Raw genomic sequence first — 18,449 nt, forward strand, 5'->3', positions numbered from 1 at the left:
CATTGGTCAGATCGGGCCCTAAAGATTATCACGCTCTCAGTAGGCTAACTGATCAATGGGCCCTAATGGATCCCCGAGGTCGGATACATGCCCAGACATAGGTCCAACTTGTCTGAACTTGCCCAAACTTGCCCAAACTTGCCCAAATGGCCCCATCAAATCTGCTGAGATCCCTTGATAGAGTCAGTAAGTTACCCCACGCCAGGGTCGGACTGGGGGCCCCATACCCACCCCCAAGGGACCCCCGCAGTGCCCCACCCCCCCGCCCTCCACCTCTCACCCAATCCCATCCCCCGAGCACTGTTGGGAGAGGGGTACCTGGGATTGGTTCTGGGACGGCGGGGCCCATTGGGTATTTTCCCGGTGTCCCGCTGGCCCAGTCCGACCCAATCTCCCTCCCCCCGACGCCCTGAAGGTAAGTTTCATTTACACACATTCGGGGGTGGGAGTTGTAGTTGCACAACAGCAGGGGGGCTCCGGCTTGCTACCCCCTCAGTGTATTAACCCCCCCCCTTGTTCTTTGCCCCACAGACAGCGACGAGTGCGCCGAGGGGACGGACGACTGCCACATCGACGCCATCTGCCAGAACACCCCGAAATCCTACAAATGTATCTGCAAAGCGGGTTTCAAGGGAGAAGGAAAACAGTGCGAAGGTGAGGGGGGGGGGAGTGGGGGGTAAGGGGGGGAGCGGGGGGGTAAGGGGGCGGGGCCTGCTTGTTTGCTCTGCTAAATCTTTGTAAATAGCTGAATTCCTCAAACGATTTATCCAGATTTACAGCTGCTGTTTGCGGAGCCCCCCTGCTGCTGCCGCTAATTGTCCCGCGCTGCCCCCAGCTCCTGGCCCCCCTATCTCCCATTGTCTTCACCTCTAATCCATCCCTCTCCCCCATTTCTTTCTGCCCCTAGAGGTTCCTTCTTACCCCCCCACTTCTCCCCCCTTTAGATCTTGCATTCAGCTATTCCTATTTATAGGGGCTATAGAGTGTATATATATATATATAGGGAGAGGTGACAGTCTGAGCTGGCAGTAAGCCTCTGTGTTTATTAAAGGGGCGGTCCACCTTTAAGTTAATTCTGAGCAACTTTTCAATTGGTCTTCATTATTTATTTCTTATAGTTTTTGAATTATTTGCCTTCTTCTTCCAATGGGGGGTCACTGACCCCGGCAGCCAAAACCTATTGCTCTGTGAGGCTCCAGTTTTATTGTTATTGTTACTTTTTATTCCTTATCTTTCTATTCAGCCCCTCCCCTATTCATATTCCAGTCTCTTAAGCAAACCACTCCGTGGTTGCTAAGGTATTTGGAGCCCTAGCAACAGGATAACTGACTCCGGCAGCCAAAAAACCTATTGCTCTATGAGGCTCTCGTTTTATTGTTATTGTTACTTTTTATTCCTTATCTTTCTATTCAGCCCCTCCCCTATTCATATTCCCGTCTTTCATTCAAACCACTCCGTGGTTGCTAAGGTATTTGGAGCCCTAGCAACAGGATAACTGACCCCGGCAGCCAAAAAACCTATTGCTCTATGAGGCTCTCGTTTTATTGTTATTGTTACTTTTTATTCCTTATCTTTCTATTCAGCGCCTCCCCTATTCCTATTCCTGTCTCTCATCCGAACCCGCTTCCTGGTTGCTAAGGTAACTTGGACCCTAGCAACCAAGTAACTGTGGTTTGTACGTAGGGGTCTTGTGCAAGTCGTTTCACGGTGGGTAATTAGCGCTGCATTAGGCTGGGTAGGGAGACAATTTTATTTAGCTGAGAGGTCAAAAAGTCTTTTAAAGGGGAAGTCTAGCCAAAAACATGGATAATGACAGAGAACAGGCAACTCTCCAATACACATAAATAAAGACAGTGTTTTGTTTTATTCCGTTTATTCGCAATTATAATCAGAACTGGAAACAGCATTTGTTTATCCCTTTCTGTACTCTGGAACAGCTCTCCCCCAGATCTGCCTTTAGCTTCAGGAGTCGGAACCAGCAGTGCAGAGAATGTAAAAAGACAGATGGAGATTTTAGCTGCAAAGATGTAGAGAGTAATAGTCTGAGACAATTTGCGATTGGTCTTTGTTTTTTATTATTTGTCGTTGGTTAATTATTTTGATTCTTGTTCAGCAGCTCTCCAGTTCAGATTTTCAGCAGCTATCTGGTTGCTAGGGTCCAAATGACCTTAGCAACCAGGGAGCAGTTTGAATGAGAAGCTGGTAAACAAATAGGAGAGGGAAAACAAGTTATAAAAAGTAACAATAACAATAAAACTGGAGCCTCACAGAGCAATAGGTTTTTGGTTGCTAGGGTCCAAATTACTTTAGCAACAAGGGAGTGGTGTGAATGAGAGACAGGTATATGAATAGGGGAGGGGCCTGAATAGAAAGATAAGGAATAAAAAGTAACAATAACAATAAAACTGGAGCCTCACAGAGCAATAGGTTTTTGGTTGCTAGGGTCCAAATTACTTTAGCAACAAGGGAGTGGTGTGAATGAGAGACAGGGATATGAATAGGGGAGGGGCTGAATAGAAAGATAAGGAATAAAAAGTAACAATAACAATATAACTGGAGCCTCACAGAGCAATAGGTTTTGGCTGCCGGGGTCAGTTATCCTGTTGCTAGGGCTCCAATTACCTTAGCAACCAGGGAGTGGTTTGAATGAAAGACAGTAATATAAATAGGGGAGGGGCTGAATAGAAAGATAAGGAATAAAAAGTAACAATAACAATAAAACTGGAGCCTCACAGAGCAATAGGGTTTGGCTGCCGGGGTCAGTGACCCCCATTTGAAAGGTGCAAAGAGTCAGAAGAAGTTTGGAAATAATTCAAAATCTATAGGAAATAAATAATGAAGACCAATTGAAAAGTTGCTTAGAATTGGCCATTCTATGACAACTCCCCCCCAGGGATACACAGTAGGGTTTCTGCAGCAAACACCCCAGCTGTACCAGTGCAGGGCAACAGTACATTATATTGTTATTCCCTTTTATACACTTTCCTTTTTTTGGTGTTACTGTTCCTTTAAATTAAAGGGGAAGTTCGGGATTAATTCCGTGTTGCTTTGAGTCGTTGGTCTCTGCTTGCAGACGGATTTGTTTACACAAATACTATAAGCCTCACAGGTAACTCTCCCCGCAGAGAATAAATCTCAGCAAACAAATCAGGGCAAATGGGGCTAATTGCCCCCCCGCAGGGCACGCCGGGCAGATTTCATTGTGAGTAACAGCCATTACTGCAGGGAGCTACAGTGAATAACTGCTTTATCTGCTTCTGCTAAAATGGATTGTGAGCTCCGCAGACCAGGGATCCACTGTAAGTAGCATTCTATAGAAATAAATCTGCCCTTATGGAGAGTAGCCGGGCCCGAGAGAGAGAGAGTGGGCCAGTGAGCTTGCACTTTGTTCAGCCCGGAGATCTCCTCATATTCTCAGCGTTGCTATGGGTCCCTTCACCGTACGTTTCCACTCAAACCCACCGTGTCTTCTGCAGCGCAGTAAAAAACAGACATTTCTCTTTGTAAACTGAGCACTTTTATGCGTTTTTTTGTATACTGTATATAGTGAATAAATTACCCCCTGTTGTAAAATATAAGGATTTTAGAAGCCACCGAGGAGTCCCGTGACCATAGAAAAGGTCATGGAACTCCGAGGTGACTTCTATTATCCTTATATTTTACAACAGGGGGTACTTAATTTATTATGATATACAAGTTTCGGTGAGTCATGTGACAGACATGACATCACAGGCATAGAGGCGGGGCAGATATTTACTTTCACTTTCCATTCAGCACTCACTTTTCCCCTCCCTCCTCTCCATCTAATGGTATAGCCAGTGCATGGACATGGCCATCGGGTCCCCCATTCTGGCACGTACATAAGATTTTGGGGTGATAAAAAAGTTTTTCTTACTAACAAAATGGCACCTTCCTGCTTGTTGTAATTGTGTAGGAGACACAGGGGCTTCTGCCACAGTCCCCACACCCCCCAGGGGCCCCCACACCCCCCCCCAGGGGCTCCCACCACCTGCCCAACCTCATTGCCCCCAAGGGAGAGTACATTATCTTCGTCATGATTGGGTGGGGGCAGATCAGCAGGGCAGGGCCGGCGGGGATCAGGAGGGGCCCACGAGAACCAGGGCCAACCAGGTTGGTTTCCTGGTCCAGTCCGACCCTGGCATAATTTGCTGGCCTTACACAGGCAGATTTTAGCTTATCTGCCCCTGTATGGGGCACCCTGATGGGCCTACCCGGCCAATATCTGGCCTACAATTGGGCACATCTCAGTCGGGCAGGTTTGATTTTCCATTGGATCGTTGACACGGTCCCCGATCTGATGATACCTATGCTCGCCATTGTAACTTGATCGTTTGGCCCTAGGGCCAAATGATCCAATTAGCCCAATATCAGCCACCTTTAGGTGGCCATATTGGAAAAAAATCTGATTTCTTGGCAACCTGGAATGAGCAAATCTTCTCATGTATGGCCATCTTTAAGGAGCGGAAAGTGGCCCAGCCAACATTGGGGCCCTCCTATGGGCAGGCAGTAAAGACAGGGCGGGGCTGCGTCTCCGCAATAACCCCAGGGGGCACAAGGGCATTTATAAGAGCACTAAGGGGCAACCCCCGGGGTTGTAAATGACACCCCAAGTGTTTGTTTGTCTTTTTCTCTGTAATAATAAAACAGTACCTGTACTTGATCCCAACTAAGATATAATTACCCCTTATTGGGGCAGAACAGCCCTATTGGGTTTATTTCATGGTTAAATGATTCCCTTTTCTCTGTAATAATAAAACAGTACCTGTACTTGATCCCAACTAAGATATAATTACCCCTTATTGGGGCAGAACAGCCCTATTGGGTTTATTTCATGGTTAAATGATTCCCTTTTCTCTGTAATAATAAAACAGTACCTGTACTTGATCCCAACCAAGATATAATTACCCCTTATTGGGGCAGAACAGCCCTATTGGGTTTATTTAATGGTTAAATGATTCCCTTTTCTCTGTAATAATAAAACAGTACCTGTACTTGATCCCAACTAAGATATAATTACCCCTTATTGGGGCAGAACAGCCCTATTGGGTTTATTTAATGGTTAAATGATTCCCTTTTCTCTGTAATAATAAAACAGTACCTGTACTTGATCCCAACTAAGATATAATTACCCCTTATTGGGGGCAGAACAGCCCTATTGGGTTTATTTAATGGTTAAATGATTCCCTTTTCTCTGTAATAATAAAACAGTACCTGTACTTGATCCCAACTAAGATATAATTACCCCTTATTGGGGCAGAACAGCCCTATTGGGTTTATTTCATGGTTAAATGATTCCCTTTTCTCTGTAATAATAAAACAGTACCTGTACTTGATCCCAACTAAGATATAATTACCCCTTATTGGGGGCAGAACAGCCCTATTGGGTTTATTTCATGGTTAAATGATTCCCTTTTCTCTGTAATAATAAAACAGTACCTGTACTTGATCCCAACTAAGATATAATTACCCCTTATTGGGGCAGAACAGCCCTATTGGGTTTATTTACCAGTAATAACAATACCCTGTGCCCCTCTGTCCCACTGACATTTATAGGAACACAAAGTGAAAGGAAACCCTACAAATAAACACTTTGTATTTTCCTTTAAAGTCCCTTTTTTTTCCCCGGATGATAAAACACAGCTGGGATTTTGCCTTGTGATTTTAACCCCGACCGTAATCCTTTGCTGAACTTTCTAGAAGGTTTCCCAGCCGCCATTATGTATCGTGTTGCTTAGAGAGCCTAATACATCTCCTTCTGGCTACGGGGGCACGGAGATAGCTAGCCATATCGCCGGTTCTATGGATGTAGAGAGTGATATTCTGAGACAATTTGCAATTGGTCTTCATTTTTTATTATTGGTAGTTGTTTTATTATTTCATTTTCAGTTCAGCAGCTATTTGGTTGCTAGGGTCCTAGCTACCTTAGCAACCAGGGAGTAGTTGGGATGAGAGGCTGGTATATGAATAGGGGAGGGGCTGAATAGAAAGGAATAAAAAGTAACAATAACAATAAAACTGGAGCCTCACAGTTTAAGGTTAACTTCCCCTTTAATATTAGTCATTGAGAATGATGGGATTGTGTGCTTTAGAAACAGGGAGCCAAATGGGCCCCAGCAACATGGCAGCTCCCGTAAATAAACCCCCATGGATCAATGTGCGATAGATGCCTGATCTTCCCTGTGACCTGTGAGTCACTGTGCAAATACCCGAGGAATCCGCTTTCCTCCATTAAATGCTCTGGGACGGAACCCATAGGTAACACAGTATATATATATATATTCTATATACAGGAAAGGGCAGCGGGTAACCATGGACACCAGGGAGGCCATAGGAACAAATGGGGTCCCTACGGTACGGCTGGCAGCAATATGGGGGTTACAGGGGGCAGTTTGCTGTATTGAGGGGCGTAACAAAGTGCTGCTGGGGGGGGGGCGCACATTGGAAACGCTGCGCTCCACCCTATGACCCCTCTCTCAGAAGGAAAGTACCTATTGAGAAAACTATAGGTGCCCCCCTGTCCCCCCCCCCCCCCGCCCAAGTGACCACAGGGTCTGATTCCAAGGCCACCAAGGTCCGGACCTAAAGCGACACTAGGGTTTCCACCTGTCTGGTTTTGACCCGGACAGTCTGCCAAATTACTGATCCCTGCATCATAGCCCCGCCCCCGTGATATCATGCCCCGCCTTCCTGCCTGGAGTTCCCGGGTAGGAGAGGGGGCAACCCTAGGCTGGGGGTGTCCTGTCCCCAGTGCTCTGTGTGTGAAACAAATGGGAGGGAAGGGGTAAGAGGGGAGGCTGACAGGGGGCAGCCCATTGGCTGGCTGTATTCTATATGATACGCGGTATTGTTAATAGAGAGCAGGGTCCGTAGAGAATTGGGTTTTGACTTGGGCGGCCCAGTTTTCTGTCCGGGTCAAAAACATCTTAATTAGAGAATCACAAATCTTATAAACTACATGCCCGGTTTTCCAAATTAGCCACTATTAGACTGACACGGCAATCAGCCAATCACTGATCACACGTAATGTCACCGGCGCCGCCCCAGTGACATCACTACCTGCCCCCCTGCCGGGGCTTACTTAAACTGTAGATAATCAGATTATGTACGCAACCGCTCAAAGCTCTTTTGTAACAACGGCACGTCCTGTTTGTTTATACAGAGCTCATTATCTCTATCATCATAACGGCAAGGGAAAGGGGTAGGAACTAAATTAAATAAAAATAACAACAACAAGGGCAATATTTACTGATATATATATTCCAGTTTGGGGAGATTCTTTAATAGGTCCCTTTATATAATATAAACTGTCTGTTGCTCCCACACTACTTCCTGTTTCTGCATTACTTCCTGTCAGCTGATCTCTGAGGGAGCACACAGCCCTTCACTAATGGCGGAAAGGATTCAAAAGGGCAATATTTACTGATATATATATTTCGGTTTGGGGAGATTCTTTAATAGGTCCCTTTATATGATATAAACTGTCTGTTACTCCCACACTATTTCCTGTTTCTGCATCACTTCCTGTCAGGTATCTCTGAGGGAGCACACAGCCCATCACAAAATGGCGGCTCAAGGGAAAGGATGTAAAAGGGCAATATTTACTGATATATATATTCCAGTTTGGGGAGATTCTTTAATAGGTCCCTTTATATAATATAAACTGTTGGTTACGTATTCATTCTGGGGGTATAGTTGTCCTTTAAACCCCATTAAGCTCCGCCCACGCCTTCCTTTCAATGGGAGCATGGGATTTTTTCCTGCGGGCATTTTATATATTTGAAGTACAATTTAGCATGTGCCGGGCAACTCTGGCTTCAAAGGCCGATCCCGTGACGAGCTGGTGTGGAATTCTCCCTCCTCGCTGGGGCTCCCAGTCGCCGCTGTACCGGCCGGAGATTTGTTTTCATTGGACATGTGAGTGTTTGTCAATTTGAAATAACTCCGGTCACCACTCAGCACTCACACGTTATTGTAATATCCATATGGGTGGGGCGGGGCCCCCGGGGGTGTCTGAAAATAAACACGTCTGGGCACGGCCGGGGGAAGACATGGCCGCCATTTGTATAATCAAACACCATATTCTTTGGATCAGCGCTTTCTTCTCAGTCTGGAACGAAGCCTCGATGATCCGAACCCACGCACAGTCCTTACAGCGCCAGTCTCCTCCTCTTCTGCACCGAGGTGGTTATGGGTCCAAAAGTCATTGCTTGGGTGGGGGCGGAGCACATACAGTTCCGTTATCCTGATTATATGTATAAATAGCAATATACAGAGAAGGAATGTTCTGGGCACACAATAAGCTGTACCCCCATACTGTACTGTCTAAGGGAAACACTATGGCACCCCCTACCCATATGTATAAATACAAATATACAGAGAAGGAATGTTCTGGGTACACAATAAGCTGTACCCCCATACTGTACTGTCTAAGGGAAACACTATGGCACCCCCTACCCATATGTATAAATACAAATATACAGAGAAGGAATGTTCTGGGCACACAATAAGCTGTACCCCCATACTGTACTGTCTAAGGGAAACACTATGGCACCCCCTACCCATATGTATAAATACAAATATACAGAGAAGGAATGTTCTGGGCACACAATAAGCTGTACCCCCATACTGTACTGTCTAAGGGAAACACTATGGCACCCCCTACCCATATGTATAAATACAAATATACAGAGAGGGAATGTTCTGGGCACACAATAAGCTGTACCCCCATACTGTACTGTCTAAGGGAAACACTATGGCACCCCCTACCCATATGTATAAATACAAATATACAGAGAGGGAATGTTCTGGGCACACAATAAGCTGTACCCCCATACTGTACTGTCTAAGGGAAACACTATGGCACCTCCTACCCATATGTATAAATACAAATATACAGAGAAGGAATGTTCTGGGCACACAATAAGCTGTACCCCCATACTGTACTGTCTAAGGGAAACACTATGGCACCCCCTACCCATATGTATAAATACAAATATACAGAGAGGGAATGTTCTGGGCACACAATAAGCTGTACCCCCATACTGTACTGTCTAAGGGAAACACTATGGCACCTCCTACCCATATGTATAAATACAAATATACAGAGAAGGAATGTTCTGGGCACACAATAAGCTGTACCCCCATACTGTACTGTCTAAGGGAAACACTATGGCAACCCCTACCCATATGTATAAATACAAATATACAGGGAAGGAATGTTCTGGGCACACAATAAGCTGTACCCCCATACTGTACTGTCTAAGGGAAACACTATGGCACCCCCTACCCATATGTATAAATACAAATATACAGAGAGGGAATGTTCTGGGCACACAATAAGCTGTACCCCCATACTGTACTTCTAAGGGAAACACTATGGCACCTCCTACCCATATGTATAAATACAAATATACAGAGAGGGAATGTTCTGGGCACACAATAAGCTGTACCCCCATACTGTACTGTCTAAGGGAAACACTATGGCACCCCCTACCCATATGTATAAATACAAATATACAGAGAAGGAATGTTCTGGGCACACAATAAGCTGTACCCCCATACTGTACTGTCTAAGGGAAACACTATGGCACCCCTACCCATATGTATAAATACAAATATACAGAGAAGGAATGCTCTGGGCACACAATAAGCTGTACCCCCATACTGTACTGTCTAAGGGAAACACTATGGCACCCCCTACCCATATGTATAAATACACATATACAGAGAAGGAATGCTCTGGGCACACAATAAGCTGTACCCTTAGACATTTCAGTATTTTTGCATTTAGTGTAACCAACAGTTTGAGATGAACAACCCCCCCCCCAAAACTGGAATTCCTGAGTGAATTCCCACCCACTCACAATCCTGCGGTGCTGTTTCTATGTTACCTGCCCGGTTACTCTCTGGCACGGAGCAGAGCGACTGATTTGCGTCCAGGTATCAGTTCTCCCCTTCAGGCCAAGAGAACGGCTAATGAACAACATCAGTTTGACCCGCTAATTACCAGGCTGACATCGGCCCTAATTAACATTTCAACTAATTGCCTTAAACTCCTGTAATTGCGAGTGAGATATCAAAACAAACGGATCTGCCCACTGGGCAAACGGGAGGGATTCCTGCCTGCAAGTCGGAGCAGCTCCCCGGCCCCATTCCCTCCTATTCACTCCTTGTACCAACTCTGTGTTATATATATACTGTATATAGCGGCAACATAGAGATTATACATCATTCCCATCAGTCCCTGCCCCAGTGAGCTTACAATCTAAGGTCCCTATCCCATTCCCATCAGCCCCTGCCCCAGTGAGCTTACAATCTAAGGTCCCTATCCCATTCCCATCAGTCCCTGCCCCAGTGAGCTTACAATCTAAGGTCCCTATCCCATTCCCATCAGTCCCTGCCCCAGTGAGCTTACAATCTAAGGTCCCTATCCCATTCCCATCAGTCCCTGCCCCAGTGAGCTTACAATCTAAGGTCCCTATCACATTCCCATCAGTCCCTGCCCCAGTGAGATTACAATCTAAGGTCCCTATCCCATTCCCATCAGTCCCTGCCCCAGTGAGCTTACAATCTAAGGTCCCTATCCCATTCCCATCAGTCCCTGCCCCAGTGAGCTTACAATCTAAGGTCCCTATCACATTCCCATCAGCCCCTGCCCCAGTGAGATTACAATCTAAGGTCCCTATCCCATTCCCATCAGTCCCTGCCCCAGTGAGCTTACAATCTAAGGTCCCTATCCCATTCCCATCAGTCCCTGCCCCAGTGAGCTTACAATCTAAGGTCCCTATCCCATTCCCATCAGCCCCTGCCCCAGTGAGATTACAATCTAAGGTCCCTATCCCATTCCCATCAGTCCCTGCCCCAGTGAGCTTACAATCTAAGGTCCCTATCCCATTCCCATCAGCCCCTGCCCCAGTGAGCTTACAATCTAAGGTCCCTATCCCATTCCCATCAGTCCCTGCCCCAGTGAGCTCACAATCTAAGGTCCCTATCCCATTCCCATCACCCCCTGCCCCAGTGAGTTTACAATCTAAGGTCCCTATCCCATTCCCATCAGCCCCTGCCCCAATGAGCTTACAATCTAAGGTCCCTATCCCATTCCCATCAGTCCCTGCCCCAGTGAGCTCACAATCTAAGGTCCCTATCCCATTCCCATCACCCCCTGCCCCAGTGAGCTTACAATCTAAGGTCCCTATCCCATTCCCATCATTCCCTGCCCCAGTGAGCTTACAATCTAAGGTCCCTATCCCATTCCCATCAGTTCCTGCCCCAGTGAGCTTACAATCTATGGTCCCTATCCCATTCCCATCAGCCCCTGCCCCAGTGAGCTTACAATCTAAGGTCCCTATCCCATTCCCATCAGTCCCTGCCCCAGTGAGCTTACAATCTAAGGTCCCTATCCCATTCCCATCATTCCCTGCCCCAGTGATCTTACAATCTAAGGTCCCTATCCCATTCCCATCAGTCCCTGCCCCAGTGAGCTTACAATCTAAGGTCCCTATCCCATTCCCATCAGCCCCTGCCCCAGTGAGCTTACAATCTAAGGTCCCTATCCCATTCCCATCAGCCCCTGCCCCAGTGAGCTTACAATCTAAGGTCCCTATCCCATTCCCATCAGCCCCTGCCCCAGTGAGCTTACAATCTAAGGTCCCTATCCCATTCCCATCAGCCCCTGCCCCAGTGAGCTTACAATCTAAGGTCCCTATCCCATTCCCATCAGTCCCTGCCCCAGTGAGCTTACAATCTAAGGTCCCTATCCCATTCCCATCAGTCCCTGCCCCAGTGAGCTTACAATCTAAGGTCCCTATCCCATTCCCATCAGTCCCTGCCCCAGTGAGCTTACAATCTAAGGTCCCTATCCCATTCCCATCAGTCCCTGCCCCAGTGAGCCCAGTAGTACTGTATATTACACTAGTGCAGCTCTGGGTTAAAGGGGTTTTATTCTGAGTATATTCCTAGTCTGGTTTATTCACACAAGGAAAAGAAACCCAATTCCCTTTTTCCGTTTAAAAACAACGTATCTGATTTCAGCTCTTACACGGGCGCCATTTTCAGGCCCAGCGCAATATAATCGCTGGCTTAGATTTATTGGAAGAGGAAAAATGCATTAAGTTGAGCTTCTGTGGCGCGGCCGAGTGCGGCGTTTACGCCAGAATCCGGTTTCACTGTGAGGTTAGCGGAATGCGCTGAGGGGAATCATTAGAAGGGACGGAGAGGAATCTCTTCAAACAGACGGAAACACAAAAAGCCGCTCTCCCCGCGCAAAGAAACCGCAGGTAACAAATTATCTTGGGCAGAAAAAGCCTAAAATAATACGTCCCGGCCTCTGCGCCAACTCTCCCCATTGTCGCTCTCGGCTTCTTATAAAAACGAATCTGAGAGGCGAGAGCGTTCTGCGGCCATTGTGCGTCTCCTCTCGTATAAACTCCACTTGGTATTTTTTTGAATAAAACACGATCATTCTTGTATTTATTAAATGTCACCATAATGTTGGTAGGGTTGCGTTTATTGTCAGAAAATCACAATTTTTTTAAAGCCAAAAAATTGGAGAAATTTGTGAACAATGAAACAACAATAGGATTAACTTCCCCTTGAAATTGGGTGAAATAGGAAACAATGGTGGGATTAACTTCCCCTTGAAAGTGGGTGAAATAGAAAACAATGATGGGATTAACTTCCCCTTGAAAGTGGGTGAGATAGAAAACAATGATGGGATTAACTTCCCCTTGAAAGTGGGTGAAATAGAAACAATGATGGGATTAACTTCCCCTTGAAACTGGGTGAAATAGAAAACAATGATGGGATTAACTTCCCCTTGAAAGTGGGTGAAATAGAAACAATGATGGGATTAACTTCCCCTTGAAACTGGGTGAGATAGAAAATAGTGATGGGATTAACTTCCCCTTGAAAGTGGGTGAGATAGAAAACAATTATGGGATTAACTTCCCCTTGAAAGTGGGTGAAATAGAAAACAATGATGGGATTAACTTCCCCTTGAAAGTGGGTGAAATAGAAAACAATGATGGGATTAACTTCCCCTTGAAAGTGGGTGAAATAGAAAACAATGATGGGATTAACTTCCCCTTGAAAGTGGGTGAAATAGAAAACAATGATGGGATTAACTTCCCCTTGAAAGTGGGTGAAATAGAGAACAATGAGTGGAATTAACTTCCCCTTGAAACTGGGTGAAATAGGAAACAATGGTGGAATTAACTTCCCCTTGAAACTGGGTGAAATAGAGAACAATGAGTGGAATTAACTTCCCCTTGAAACTGGGTGAAATAGGAAACAATGGTGGAATTAACTTCCCCTTGAAACTGGGTGAAATAGAAAACAATGATGGGATTAACTTCCCCTTGAAACTGGGTGAAATAGAGAACAATGAGTGAAATTAACTTCCCCTTTAAACTGGGTGAAATAGAGAACAATTATGGGATTAACTTCCCCTTGAAACTGGGTAAATTTGAAAACAATGATGGGATTAACTTCCCCTTGAAAGTGGGTGAAATAGAAAACAATGATGGGATTAACTTCCCCTTGAAAGTGGGTGAAATAGAAAACAATGATGGGATTAACTTCCCCTTGAAAGTGGGTGAAATAGAAAACAATGATGGGATTAACTTCCCCTTGAAAGTGGGTGAAATAGAAAACAATGATGGGATTAACTTCCCCTTGAAACTGGTTTAAATAGAAAACAATGATGGGATTAACTTCCCCTTGAAAGTGGGTGAAATAGAAAACAATGATGGGATTAACTTCCCCTTGAAAGTGGGTGAAATAGAAAACAATGATGGGATTAACTTCCCCTTGAAACTGGTTTAAATAGAAAACAATGATGGGATTAACTTCCCCTTGAAAGTGGGTGAAATAGAAAACAATGATGGGATTAACTTCCCCTTGAAAGTGGGTGAAATAGAAAACAATGATGGGATTAACTTCCCCTTGAAAGTGGGTGAAATAGAAAACAATGATGGGATTAACTTCCCCTTGAAAGTGGGTGAAATAGAAAACAATGATGGGATTAACTTCCCCTTGAAAGTGGGTGAAATAGAAAACAATGATGGGATTAACTTCCCCTTGAAATTGTGCCGAGGACAGACGGTCACTGACTATTCTCTTCCCTACTATTCTGAGCCTCCATGGGACTCACTGGTACCTGACAGTTTAATCCTGGCGCTTTTTGTCAGTCAAAAGAAGTCACATAAAGTTCTTTTTTTTTTTAATAAGTCAGTTCGTTTGCTCTGTGAGGCTCCAGTTTTATTGTTATTGTTACTTTTTATTCCTTATCTTTCTATTCAGCCCCTCCCCTATTCATATTCCCGTCTCTCATTCAAACCACTCCCTGGTCGCTAAGGTAATTGGGACCCTAGCAACAAAGTAGCTGCTGAACAAAAACTGAAATAATTAAAAAACTACAAGTAATAAAAAATGAAGACCAATTGCAAATTGTCTCAGAATATCACTCTCTACATCACAACTCAAAGGTGAAAACCTATGTCTTTTTTCAGGTACTTCTGTTGATTTTTAAAATGGCTCCCTGGTTGCCGGGCTCATTAGCCCATAGCAACCCAGTAAAGTTTAAATGCCATAGCCAAGATTCTAATGAGTTATTCTCTGTTACAGATATTGATGAATGCGACAATGATTACAATGGGGGCTGCGTTCATGAATGTATCAATATCCCTGGCAACTATCGCTGCACGTGCTACGATGGATTCATGTTGGCTCATGATGGGCACAACTGTCTGGGTAAGAACATTCTGTGCGACTTTATATGTGTCTTAGGGATACGGTATATTGTGGCACTTACACATGGATATTGGGGAGTTGTATCAGGAGTCAGAACCAGCAGTGCAGGGAAGGGAAAGGGACAGACACAGTGACAGTTACACATAACTATAAACCCAGTGAGAATGAGGAATGAATGGGTATTGGGGAGTTGTATCAGGAGTCAGAACCAGCAGTGCAGGGAAGGGAAAGGGACAGACACAGTGACAGTTACACATAACTATAAACCCAGTGAGAATGAGGGATGAATGGGTATTGGGGAGTTGTATCAGGAGTCAGAACCAGCAGTGCAGGGAAGGGAAAGGGACAGACACAGTGACAGTTACACATAACTATAAACCCAGTGAGAATGAGGGATGAATGGATATTGGGGAGTTGTATCAGGAGTCAGAACCAGCAGTGCAGGGAAGGGAAAGGGACAGACACAGTGACAGTTACACATAACTATAAACCCAGTGAGAATGAGGAATGAATGGGTATTGGGGAGTTGTATCAGGAGTCAGAACCAGCAGTGCAGGGAAGGGAAAGGGACAGACAGTGACAGTTACACATAACTATAAACCCAGTGAGAATGAGGAATGAATGGGTATTGGGGAGTTGTATCAGGAGTCAGAACCAGCAGTGCAGGGAAGGGAAAGGGACAGACACAGTGACAGTTACACATAACTATAAACCCAGTGAGAATGAGGAATGAATGGATATTGGGGAGTTGTGTCAGGAGTCAGAACCAGCAGTGCAGAGAAGGGAAAGGGACAGACAGGAATAGCTGTATATTACCTGGTGTTACCGGCCCTTTAAGAATCTGGCAGCAGTTAATAAGCTCAATTTAGCCCCAAAACAACTGTTTTCCCCGACTCCCCCTCAGCGGCTGATGTTAGTGGCTTGTATCAGACACAGAAGGCTGCAAGCCCGCACATGATCAGGCACTTGACAGAAAAATCTCGTTAACTTTGCCAAATTTACTCCCTCGTAAGCGTTTAGCCTGGAACGGTTCCCATAGTGTTATTGGGCTGTATCATCTCTGTAGCGCGGGGTTACGGATCCCTTGGCACAGGCTTGTCATGGGTTAATATGGATCGGACTGGGGAAGGATTTATTTACCTACAGGTATGGAACCTGTTATCCAGAATGCTCAGGACTTAATGTTTTCTGGATAAGGGGTCTTTCCACACCTTAAGTCTGCTAAAAAAATCATTTAAACATTAAGCCCAATAGGATTGTAAGGTTTATCAGAAAGTAAATACAGCCATAGCCACTCACAGAAAAATCCTCTATCAAAAGAAACACAGGATTTCTTTGCTTCTTTTGTGTCACATGTTCTTCTGTGTCAGACTTCCTTCTCTCAGAAAATCCTTCATGGCATGGCATGTGTCTGTTCCGTTTGCTCCTCTCTCCTTTCTCTTCCTCCCCCTCCCATCTCTCCTTTATCCCCCTCCCTTCTCCTCCTCCCCCTCCCTTCTTCTCTCTCCCCCTCCCATCTCTCCTCTCCCCCTCCTCCATCTCCCCTCTCTCCCCCTCCCTTCTTCTCTCTCCCCCTCCCATCTCTCCTCTCCTCTCTTCCCCTCCCTCCTCTCTCCCCCTCCCTTCTTCTCTCTCCCCCTCCCATCTCTCCTCTCCTCTCTTCCCCTCCCTTCTCCTCTCTCCCCCTCCCATCTCTCCTCTCTTCCCCTCCCTTCTCCTCTCTCCCCCTCCCATCTCTCCTCTCTTCCCCTCCCTTCTCCTCTCTCCCCCTCCCATCTCTCCTCTCTTCCCCTCCCTTCTCCTCTCTCCCCCTCCCATCTCTCTCCAACTGTGCTGTAATCTGAGCTATCAGCAGCTAGAGATGCAGCACCAAAGTTATAGGGACCAAACCAAAATGGCAGCATCTATTTTAAACAAACAGAGGGAACTTTTAGGGCTGTATGGTAAAGCTTGCATTATTTGGGCTAATCTATTGGCAAAGGACAAGGAAGAGGTTAATCAGTGGGCGGGTCAATTTGTTAGGCTCCCCCACTGATTATAATCACTTACCTTGTCCCTGGGGGCAAGGTGGCACTCGATAGGCCAGTACCCTGGGTTTGTGCGTTTTTTAAGGTGAAGCTAGAAATGATCACCACCCTTTACTTGCCCTTTAAACCCTGATTTAGTATCCGTTCCGTCCATCAGAGAATGTTCCGCAGTCATAGAAACGATATTTATAGAATATTTTTCCTAGATATTTGCCCCGCCCCCGGTCCCGCCCCCTACCTGCCAGGCCGGCACTTTCGTGGCGTTTTTCTTTCTATTTTATTGAATTTCGAGAGAAAGAGCCAAGTTCCATTGATTCGGGAAACAAACCGCCTCTGTAGGTTCCTGTAAATATGAATTTCCTTCAGGATCCCACGCTTTTTTTTTCTCTTTCGGAGCCGCCGGAGCCGCCGGGTTTCCAACATTGAGATGTTTGTCCCGATGTCCCTGCTTCTCGGAGACTTGGCTACTGGCCGATTGGCACGTCGGGGAAAATGAGGCCCTTGTGTATTCTTATAGCGGCCGAGATTCACCTTTAATATGTTACAGAATGGCCTATTCCTAGCGGCTTTTCAGTTGGTCTTCCTTTTATATCTTTTATAGTTTTTGAATTATTTCCCTTCTTCTTCCAATGGGGGTCACTGACCCCGGCAGCCAAACCCTATTGCTCTGTGAGGCTCCAGTTTTATTGTTATTGTTACTTTTTATTCCTTATCTTTCTATTCAGCCCCTCCCCTATTCATATTCCAGTCTCTCATTCAAGCCACTCCCTGGTTGCTAAGGTAATTTGAGCCCTAGCAACAGGATAACTGATCCCGGCAGCCAAAACCTATTGCTCTGTGAGGCTCCAGTTTTATTGTTATTGTTACTTTTTATTCCTTATCTTTCTATTCAGCCCCTCCCCTATTCATATACCTGTCTCTCATCCCTGGTTGCTAAGGTAATTTGGACCCTAGCAACCAGATAGCTGTTATAAAAAAACCCAAAATACACAGCTCCATTATGAGCCACGTTGACCTTGTTTTTTCCATGGAAATAATTATCGAGTGTTTTACTGTAACAAATAAACCCAGAAACGCCGCTAATTACAGATTTCTCGCACTGTTGGTTACGACGCGGCTATTTTCGCCTCCATTCAAATAAATACAGAATCCCGCTTGTTTTGCTTTCATTAAAACCTACTCGGGGCTGGAAACGACGTGCGAACGCCCTAATGCCTCGGCTCGAAACGCACTTTACTTCCCCTTTACTGTAAACGAAAGGCCTAATGATTCATTTGTCCCCGACGGCAGAAACGTTTCATCTAAATGTCATTATCCCCCCCCCCCCCGGGGTATTAGAAAGCGATTCCTCATTCCCAGTCACTGTATGGGGAATATGAGGCGTATTAGCCTTCTAATATCCTTATCATTTACAGTAGGGGGTACATTATCCCTTATAATACATGAGTGATACTCAGAGTTCCCTGTATAACTCAGCCTGCAGCCTTGTGCCTTTATATGGGGGGCACAGAACCCCTCAGTGACTGCTAATATCCTTATCATTTACAGTAGGGGGTACATTACCCCTTATAATACATGAGTGATACTCAGAGTTCCCTGTATAACTCAGCCTGCAGCCTTGTGCCTTTATATGGGGGGCACAGAACCCCTCAG

The 18,449-nt window shown here is 45.5% G+C and overlaps 1 protein-coding gene across 6 annotated transcripts in view; it reads left to right on the forward strand.

Annotated features, from left to right (window-relative positions):
* Positions 1-18,449, forward strand: part of scube1 (signal peptide, CUB domain, EGF-like 1) — a 147,579-nt gene that overhangs the window by 14,993 nt on the left and 114,137 nt on the right. For all 6 annotated transcript variants that reach the window (XM_031898495.1, XM_031898496.1, XM_031898498.1 and 3 more), the window contains exons 2-3: positions 532-654; positions 14,644-14,769. In XM_031898495.1, coding sequence (XP_031754355.1) covers positions 532-654; positions 14,644-14,769 — 249 coding nt within the window. The remainder of the gene's footprint in view (positions 1-531; positions 655-14,643; positions 14,770-18,449) is intronic.

The sequence above is a fragment of the Xenopus tropicalis genome, chromosome 3 (genome assembly GCF_000004195.4).
Source record: "Xenopus tropicalis strain Nigerian chromosome 3, UCB_Xtro_10.0, whole genome shotgun sequence".
In the NCBI taxonomy this organism is placed as follows: domain Eukaryota; kingdom Metazoa; phylum Chordata; class Amphibia; order Anura; family Pipidae; genus Xenopus; species Xenopus tropicalis.